Source organism: Neolamprologus brichardi, chromosome 22 (assembly GCF_056152115.1).
Source record: "Neolamprologus brichardi isolate AB-2024 chromosome 22, ASM5615211v1, whole genome shotgun sequence".
NCBI lineage: Eukaryota > Metazoa > Chordata > Actinopteri > Cichliformes > Cichlidae > Neolamprologus > Neolamprologus brichardi.
In genome coordinates this window covers 6,355,872-6,365,747 of record NC_142124.1, presented here as the reverse complement: position 1 = coordinate 6,365,747, position 9,876 = coordinate 6,355,872, and the positions used below count along the sequence as shown (strand labels likewise).

General features: G+C 34.3%; 1 protein-coding gene across 1 annotated transcript; it reads left to right on the top strand.

The window, feature by feature from the left end:
- On the top strand, positions 1–8,543 carry LOC102783513 (class I histocompatibility antigen, F10 alpha chain-like). Its single transcript, XM_087835482.1, has 6 exons — positions 1–110; positions 1,826–2,086; positions 5,155–5,433; positions 6,383–6,700; positions 7,467–7,569; positions 8,405–8,543. Exons 1-6 carry the CDS (start codon positions 44–46, stop codon positions 8,541–8,543), a joined length of 1,167 nt encoding a protein of 388 aa, XP_087691608.1. The 5' UTR covers positions 1–43.
- The last annotated feature ends 1,333 nt before the right edge of the window (positions 8,544–9,876 follow it).

Genomic DNA, 9,876 nt, shown 5'->3' with positions numbered 1-9,876 from the left:
GTTTTCTGGACAAGCGAACACACAAAGTCTGTTAAAGGTTTGGATGTTTATGGTCACAATGAAGGCCTTCATCTTCCTTCTTCTCCTGGGAATACAGGGGGCAGCGGCAGGTCAGTTTGACTGTTATATTTTTGTCTTTTTCTATATCAGATTTATGTAATTTGAAAGACAAATGGACGGACTGTTTGCTCCCCAGAAAGTTCCTGTACGCTAAACATTTAATTGTAATGGATCCTAGTAGATAATGTCAATGTTTAGAAACAATCGATTATATTATACAGGTAGTTAAATCGTCTGTTTATATCTTCAATACCTAATAATAAACATTAAAGTTTAGATGAAGGCAAAGATTAACACGAGGCGACTTATGTCCCAAACTATTTGATGATTTCCGGGTTTAAACCGTTCGTGACGCATTTTTAAGCGTTGTGGCTCTGCTGTCTCTCCAAACAGTCCAACAAATAAAACATCAGTGAGGAGGTCTGATGATAATCTGGTGACAATAATTAAAACGTTTATTTTAAAAACTAAATACTATTTTAATTTTCACGAGGGTTTAAAACATTTTCACACAACAGCTGCTCATTAAAGTTAACTAAAGTTCATTTAAGTATCTTTATAAATATTATTTTTATTTTATTGTTATTTAAAAATGATTTGTTCAGTATATGAAGAGCCACATGTCATTTGATGTAGTCTATTAAAAGTTAAAACACTCCTGCTTTGTATTGTCTTCAGTATTATTCACCAGTGTTATGCTTGTGAATATTTTCTGTTTGACAAACATGCGCACACATGTCGTAACTAAGAGTAGTTACATCCGGATATGAAGTTCACTGTTTTTCTGGTGTTATTGCTTAATTAACAGCGCAATCAGGTGACTTTTGTTGTGACGTGTATAAATAAAATAAAATAAAATAGAATTCAATTGAACTGAATTGAGATGCAAATTAAATCATTATTACTTAATATTATCAGATAGTTTATGTAGAAAGTGCCAATACACTACACATACCAGCATGAACTAATTTTGTTATCACTGCTGAATGATCAATAGGAAGCTGCAGGTGAGAAATACCAGAAAAACTTTGCAATTTATAAACAATCTCCACCAGGGAGCGCTAATGAGAAGAGTTAACACAAATATTGTTGACTTTTGATAACTGAAAACTCACCTGAAAACCTGATTACAGAATAAAAGATAAAATAACAATTGCTAAGATAATATTCCCCAAATAATAGTTACCTAACATTAGCTTTGGTTTTATTGATAATATTATCGATCAAAGATATTGGAAGTAAAACTTTCTGTAACAATTTTAAGCTTAAAAAAATATAAAAATAATATAAACAAAGAAGAAGCATCGATATGCTTCAATCAATTCATATAATTTGAAATATCAAAAATTGAAATACAAAAGAGAACAACTCACTTCAGAAGTCACAGATTAAAAATAATATGCATTTTGTTTAACAATGAAAACAAAATAAAAATATAGTTAAATGAAAACCTATAATGAGTTCAAACCATCAATCATGAAAACTGAATTAAACCAAACTGAAGGATGAACAACAGTTTTAAAACTTTCTGTGAATAATCAGGTTCAAACTAGAATTTGAAGTTTTGATGAAAAGAGGATCAGAAAAATTACATTAAACACTGAATATCTATTCATAAATCTATTTTGTGTTTATTGAAGGGACAGCAGGATTATTACAGGATGTCCTTAATGTGCTGTAATTTTTTTTATTGTGTTATTTAAAAAATAAAATAATTTATTAGTCTGTGTTCCTGAGATCTCACAACATTAACTGTTTCTTACAGTGACCCACTCGCTGAAGTATTTCTACACTGGATCCTCTCAAGTCTCAAACTTCCCAGAGTTTGTGGCTGTTGCGATGGTTGATGATGTTCAGATTGATTATTATGACAGCGTCACGGAGAAAATGGTGCCCAAACAGGACTGGTTTGCCAGGAACACAGATCAGCAGTACTGGGAGAGAGGGACTGAAGTAAGAAAGGGTCACCAGCAGACGTTCAAAGTCAACATTGAGACTGCAAAGGAGCGCTTCAACCAAACTGGAGGTTTGTTCATGTTTCATTTTTTACTGATATTTGCTGTTAATGTTTTCAGTGTGTTTTGTTTACAGTAGTAAACAGGTTTGCACACATTAAATGTTTCATTCAGATTACAGATTAAAATTATTAACATAATAATTCATAATGAATGTAGAACTACAGTCTGTGAAGCTTTAATTTAATTCAACCAGCTTTAATGATCATGTTTGTATGAACTGGCATAATTTAACTGTTTAGTTGATCTAAATATTAAAATAATAAAGATAAATTCAGGATATTAGTTTTCTGTTTATATTTAGGATTTTTTGCCTCTGAAACCTTGATGGTTGTTTTTGCTACAATTTCTTAATAATCGATTATTCAGAAATTAATCTCCAGAAAATCAGCAGGATCTAAATAATCAGTCTGAGGTGTATTTGTTTTACAATTATTGTGAGCTAATATTTGACTTTTAATAAAAACAATCCTGGACTGAAACTCTCTTTCAGTGGAAGCTTCTAGAAAGACCTCAACATAGTCTGGTGTGTAGTTTTCCCGCAGTTTTTAGAACGATAGGAGGCTGCAGAGTTTCAGAGGATGGAAACTTAAACCCAGGATCAGGATCTGAGTTTGCTGCTCAGGATCCATCTTAGTGTGTTTGTCTGTTCCTGTAGCTCACAGGAAGTCGCTCCGTGCCTCAGTTCAGACGACCCTCACAAATAATCACATGTTGTAATAAATTATAGAAGAAGAAAATATGTCAGACACCATCAACAGCATCTTAGGATGAAATAATTTATCATCTAGCTGAGATGTTAAATGTGCTGTGATGTCACAGTTTTGACAGCAGTTTTTCCAGATTCCATTAAACACATAATAATAATAATAATAATAATAATAATAATAATAATGATGTTATATTTAATACAAAAAGTAGAATCAAACTGGGTTGACTTTGTAACAGGCTGAAAGTAGAGACAGCTCAATGACCCCTTCACTGTCCACGGCCTCTTTATGAATGAATTTAACTAAATGCATCAACCATTGTGAAAATGAAACAGACATTCAGCCTGTTTTCATGAGGAAATGTTTTCAGGATTATCTTTCATTAGCAGAGGTTCAATAAATAAATCGGTGACAAACTTAAAGCTACTTTGTGGAAAATAAATAAATATTTAACTTTTAGTTTTACTTCAATAGTACAACAGTTTGGTTAGAAGTAGACCAAAAATAAGAAACACAAACTAACAGACAGACGTTTAACAGTTAACAGTTTCTCTAAATTTTACACTGATTTTTGTCCTATTTAAAAATAAGACAGTAAATATGAGTTTCAGTCGATGTTAATATTTGTGGTCCCAGATTTAAAATTTAATGGGGTTTTTTTTTTACTAATAAACAACAACCTGAAAATATAATCAAGGAAAGTAAACTGTTAAAATGTCTTATTTTTCCCATAAACTGGCTGAAGGCTGATTATTAAGGTGGTGTCGTTAAATCAGGACGCCGTAAAATTCAGCAAGAACCCTTCCAGAAAGCCTCCCTATGAGCGGTGAAAAAACCCACGGGTTGTTTTGGTCATTAAACACAGCTTTGGTCACTCATCCACGCAACATTTACGAGCGGTGGAAAATAACAGCGTTCTTGGCGGGTCACTGAGCTCAGGGTGGTATCAACAATACCGATACTTTGTACAAAAACTTAACACGTTATTGTATTTCAAATTATAGCTTCATAATGATCACAGGACATCAGACTTCTTGTTCTTATTGTTTAGTTATGAAGAATTATCATATAGTTGTGAATTAATTGACGCTATTTGAACACGTATATCTTTTGTATATCATTTAACATGTATATACTTGCCTGGACATTTCAACAAAAACATTCAACATTCACACTTTCAACAGGGGCAGTATTGTCAATATCAGTTCCAATAATTTTAAGTTATTCAGGCAGCTAATTGGGGGAGAGTAGTGAGCCATGACCACTATATCACTGCGATTGTTACTTTCCACAATAATTAATTGACACAACAAAACACACTTTTCAGCTTTTCATGCTTTTTGAAACTCAGTTTTTTGGAGACCTGTGATGTAAATTCTGTCTCTAAAGCACATTTTTCACAGTACATGTTTGAGGTTTATTTTTCCAAAGAAATTGTTGGAGCTATTTATTCTTTATTTTTGTTATTCTGAAATTTGTTGGGTTTGTTGTTGGTTTGTTTATATTTTTGGGTTATTTACAAGTTTATTTGTAGGTTAGGCAGCGCTCAGGTTCCTACTCAAAGACGCTCACAGATCTTTGTGTTACACATCCAATAATATCGTTAACGTGAATGTTTTAATATTTTTAATGCAAAATCTTATCTGGTGTCCCAGCATGGAGTCAAATTCAAAGTCTGAATTATTGTTTCAGTCCTCTGCTCTTAGTAAATGTAATAAAAATGACAACATGGTTGTAAAATCTTAGAGGAACCTTTTTCACCTTTTTGTCAGGTCACAGCACAAGAAATTAACTGATTTATCAAAAATTATTTCTTACATAATCATCAATGATGACATGAAGCATTTGCTGGAGCCTGAAATACTGTAAGTAGAACTCCAGATTAGATTAACATCACATGATCATATTAAACAGAGACACCTCTAGAAAAACCTCAGGACAGTCTGGTGTTTAGTTTCTCACAGGAAGGATTTTGTTGGACTGATGACGGCTGCAGAGTTTCAGAGGATGGAAAGTAAATCTAGAATCAGGATCTGTGTCGGCTGCTCAGGATCCAGCTTAGTGTGTTTGTCTGATCCTGCAGCTCACAGGAAGTTGCTCCACCTACAACAGCATAGATAAACTGTGCAGTGATATCTCTGCAGGCAGGACGTAGATGTGCTAACGGGAGAAAATGAATTCTGTTTTTTCCCAGTGTCTTTTTCTAAAATCTACATTGTTAATGATTTTTTTTTAAATCTTCCACTGAGACAAAAGCAGCCATAAATGTAGATCCTCTATATGTTGATCACGTCTCTGTGTCAGTGTAAGACTTTAGTGCAGTCTCTCTCTCTGGTTCACTGCAGTCTTTGTCTCTGTGTTTCTGTCAGGTGTTCATATTGTCCAGGTGATGGTCGGCTGTGAATGGGATGAAGACACAGGTGAAGTGAACGGATATCGCCAAGAAGGTTATGATGGAGAGGACTACATAATCTTTGACCTGAAGACAGAGACATGGACGGCTGCAAAACAACAGGCGGTCAGGACAAAGATGAAGTTGGACAGTAACAGAGCTTTGATCACACAGACAAAGAACTACCTCACCCAGATTTGTCCTGAGTGGCTGAAGAAGTATGTGAACTATGGGAGGAGCTCTCTGATGAGAACAGGTAAAATCTATGACCAGAATTAGATTGTTAACCAAAAGTTATGTCTCAGTTTATTACTTAATATGATATTAAATTAACCTTTTCATGCATGAATTATGAAAACCTCAATCAGGGCTTTTTTTCTTGAGTATTTTTGTTCATCTTAAGGCATGAAAAAAAGATTTTTGAACTTCATTTTTTTAAACGTACTTTTCATTTTCAAAGAGTATTTTTACAATGTCCACTTAGTTGTACAACAAACATTTTGACTTATGAATTTGACAAATGAATAATTAATATACACTGTGTAAAAACTATAACATAACAAAAATATATTTTTAAATATATTTTAAAAATATTTTATAACAGTATAACAATATATGTAACAACTATAACAACTATAACCCTGCAAGGCATGGAGTGACACATCAGTGTCCAATGTAGTGGTTTATGTGCAAGTTTACCATCAACACTGACACAAATACCAGAAAACAGCCTTTGAATAGTTGTGTGAAAGGGTTAACATAATTGCACTTCGTGTGACATTTTGACACATTTTTTAAATTTAAGTTAATTTTATAAACTACATCACATCAAAAGAAATTGGTATTGTTTAAATAATAATAATAATAATAATAATAATAATAATAATAGCCGTCATAGCAGATCATCTTCCACAGTTTTAGCTCTGATATACTCATTTCTAATCCTTCTCACTCCTTATGAACATTTTAATATCATCAGTTCTGTCTCCTGTATTTTTCTCAGTGCCACCATCCTCAGATATTAAATCACAGCAGGTCTCACTGCCATCTTGTAAACCTTCCTTTCCATTCTTGCTCGTCTCCATCCACTCCACCTTGTCTGCACTCTCTTCTTCACGCCTCATCTGCACTATGCACCTCTCCAGCTCAAATAAAAGTAATAGTAATAATACAGAAAGAATGAACTGTTTGTCTTTACTCCACAGAGCGTCCCTCAGTGTCTCTCCTCCAGAAGTCTTCCTCCTCTCCAGTCACCTGCCACGCTACAGGATTCTATCCTAACAAAGCCGAGATGATCTGGAAAAAAGATGGAGTGGAGCTTCATGAGGGTGTGAACAAAGGAGAGATTCTCACCAACAATGACGGGACCTTCCAGATGAGTGTTACCCTGGATGTCTCATCAGTGAAACCTGAAGACTGGCACAGATACAGATGTGTGTTTCAGCTCTCTGGTGTGAACGAGGACATCGTCACCAAACTGGCCAAAGCACCGATCAAAACCAACATGGGTAAAAGTGATGAAGGTAGGAAACATGCATTTAGTTTACTGTAAAAATGGTGCAGTTCATGTGGTTCTATTTGAGTTTGATGAAAAGTTTAATTCCTCCCCCGTTGTATACAGATTTATTAAATATTTTTCATACTGATACTGATTTGTTAATTTCTTAATAAATATTAATATTTAAAGTTTTGAGCGCTCTGATTTAAATTATTGTCCACTTTGCTGTCTTTTCACTGTTTATTTAAATTTGCGAGTATCTTTATTATTATTAAAATTTGTAACAAATTATTAAAATTATGTATTTTTTCCTTTTTATTTCAGACAAACGTTTCCTATCTCGTAAGTTAAACTTTGTCCCTTTTCTCTAATCTCTTGTCCACTCTAAATTAAAAAGGGTTTCTTTGATATTCTTTCTCTCAGCTTCTGTCAGAATAATTTTAAGACCTAAATCAGTTTAGACCAAGTTGTGTTTTTCCACCACATTTTTTCCTTGCTGAACATTGATGAATATAAAACATGTTCATGTGTGGCCACTGATTATCTGACTAATGGACAGTTTTAGAAGATTAAATAGTAAATGGGGGAAAATGTATATTTTGAAACATTGCTATGTTCAAATTTATTGGCAATGTATTGAAATTAAATTTAATGGCAGAACTTTTATTGTTGGAATGAAAACAAAAATTAGTGAGACAAACATGTAGTGACCATAAACGAAGCTCTTGTACATGATTGTTATCTGATTGGAAAGTTTTGTTCTCACCTTTTGTTTGTCCTGTGATCCACAGGAATCTCCCTGATCATCACTGGTGTTTTTGTTGCTGTGGTTGTTCTTGCTGTGATCCCTGTGAACGCATTCATTAATTACAAAAAGATGAAAGGTGAGAAACAAACTTCCTGGATTTTTCTTGTATAATGCAAACAACAATGATGACATAGTGCAAACAATAATAATGATAGTAAGAGTAATATGACTTAATTGAAGTCATTATTAACATCATTTCAAAAGAAAACAAACAATGCACACAGGATTAAACAGGTACCAAAAGCAGTGTAAGCTGAGTCTTCAGGTTCATATTAAAGTATTTTAACACTTTCTCTGCCAGCAGGATGATCAGACTCTTTTAAATCCTCAATATATTACAACGATATTCATTAATCATGCTTGTTGTGTTTCATAACTTGCCCCTTCATTTCTCTTCATTATCCCACTTGTAGATTTTTGTCCAGTTACTTCACTTTTTCTTCTTGTCTGTTATTTACTTTTTTCTGCATCACTTTTCTTTCTGTCTTTGTGGTTTTTTTGTTTTTTGTTGGGTTTTTTTTTTTTACACCTGAGCTACAGTTTGGGTGTTAGGAACAAAATAACCACCAACTCAGTTATTGAAACCCAAACATTGTTTCTCTTTTCTTAACCATCAACTCTGCCAAACAAACACATCCTAAGCTACACCTTTACCTGCATTAGAAATGTGTACGTTCTCTACCTTCAGTCGCTTTGCTTATAAATTTAACATGAGCACATTTTGTGGGAAAAGTCAGAATATATCTATAAACACATTAGTGAGTAAGCCCAGTGTCTGTTTTTAATTTTACAAATTAAATTAATGCTTTTGTCCAGATTACAAAATGAAAATATGAAATTATGTTTCATGCCTTGTATAATACATGAAAAAAATGTGTTAACATTTGTAAGAGCAGGATGTGGACTAACATTGTGTTTCTGACCTACAGCTGTAGAGAACCGTGCAGTCCAGGAGCAAATGCTTCCTCAGTTTAAAAAAAAGGCAATCAAAAACAAAGGATCTAACAAAGATGTGACCACCTGGAGAGATGTAAAACACAAAAGCAATATGAAACAATGAAAGCATCACAGCAGTCTCAATACAATCATAATTAAACCTTTGTGTGTCCATCTTCACTCAAACATATATTAGTTTAGTGTTTCTGGTGTTTTCTTGTAAATAATTTCATCACTCATGAATGCTGAGATTCCCTCACTCTCAGTGATAAAGGAATCATAATATATTTCTAAATCTTGTAAATTTACTTACAATTTGATTTAAAGACAAACTTGTGTTGAATTCCAGGAGACCTTAAAAGATTTTACTTTGTCTGATTTATTTCTTAATTAATGAAGATGATGTTTATTCTCTGTTTGATTTAAGACAAGTTTTGAGTGTTTTTGATTTTAGAGTTTAGTTCAAGTTGAGATTCTGGAGGGTTATGTGGGTTATGTTTTTAACACATAGGTTTGTGTGTTTCTGTTAATATATCAGTAAAACTGGACTGCTCTTTCTCTGCTTTTTGTATTTTTGCTTTTCAGTCCCAAATAATCCAAATTTCTGTGATTTTTTTTAAATAAAATGTACACTTGGCTAAAGTTTCATGAATCCAGCCCAAATATTAATGGATTAGCTACAATTTAACTTGTGATAGTAGCTCAGTAAGCTTAGGTGTAATGATGCCAGCTCCAGTCCATTAAGTGTCCTTGTGACAAAAGTATTGTGTGTGTGTTGTATTGTGGTTCGATGTTTGCTTTTGCGGATGTTTATTTTTTTCATTCGGTTTACCAACACTAGACTTCACAATTTGCATATGATGAAGTAACTGACCTCACAGCCCATTGTTCATTCAGTGGGCTGGTGTCAGCTATTGTGCAAATGTACTGTTTATAAGGTTGGGGAAACCTGCAGTCAGCTGAGACTGATGAAGTCACCTGATGATGACAAAATGTTTCTCCCACTGAAAACTCTACGTCCAGATGAACAGAATCAACCTTTTGGGAACACCACACTTTATAGACTTGTGCTATTCCAGAATGGTCGCCTGAATCAGATAGAGTATAAAAGGAAGCCAGCTGCTTTTAGAGGGCTTGGGTTCTTTGGCGTGTGTTGGCACAAACTCATACTTTATTTAATAAAGACTACCAGTTGATGGAAAAAATGGAAACAAAACACAACACAAGGAGCACAAGTCCAGAAATAAACAGAAAAAAAACCAAACAACACAGGGTCAAACCATGAGTCCACGAAAAGTCCAGGGGGCCGACCATGTGGACGGCAACGGCCATGACGGGGAAACAGACAAAACAAATCAGGAGGCCGGCCACGCGGAAGGCAGTGGTGGCAACAGAGCAGGTCCGGAGGTCAGCCGCGATGCCAGCGGCGGCGACTAACTGTCCCAGGCTGCGGCGGC

Bases quoted from the DNA above. Each gene is read 5' to 3' on its own strand.
- LOC102783513 (XM_087835482.1), top strand. From the start codon at position 44: ATGTTTATGGTCACAATGAAGGCCTTCATCTTCCTTCTTCTCCTGGGA. The intron at 2,087-5,154 runs GTTTGTTCATGT...TGTTTCTGTCAG, and splicing joins GCGCTTCAACCAAACTGGAG to GTGTTCATATTGTCCAGGTG. The intron at 6,701-7,466 runs GTAGGAAACATG...TGTGATCCACAG, and splicing joins CATGGGTAAAAGTGATGAAG to GAATCTCCCTGATCATCACT.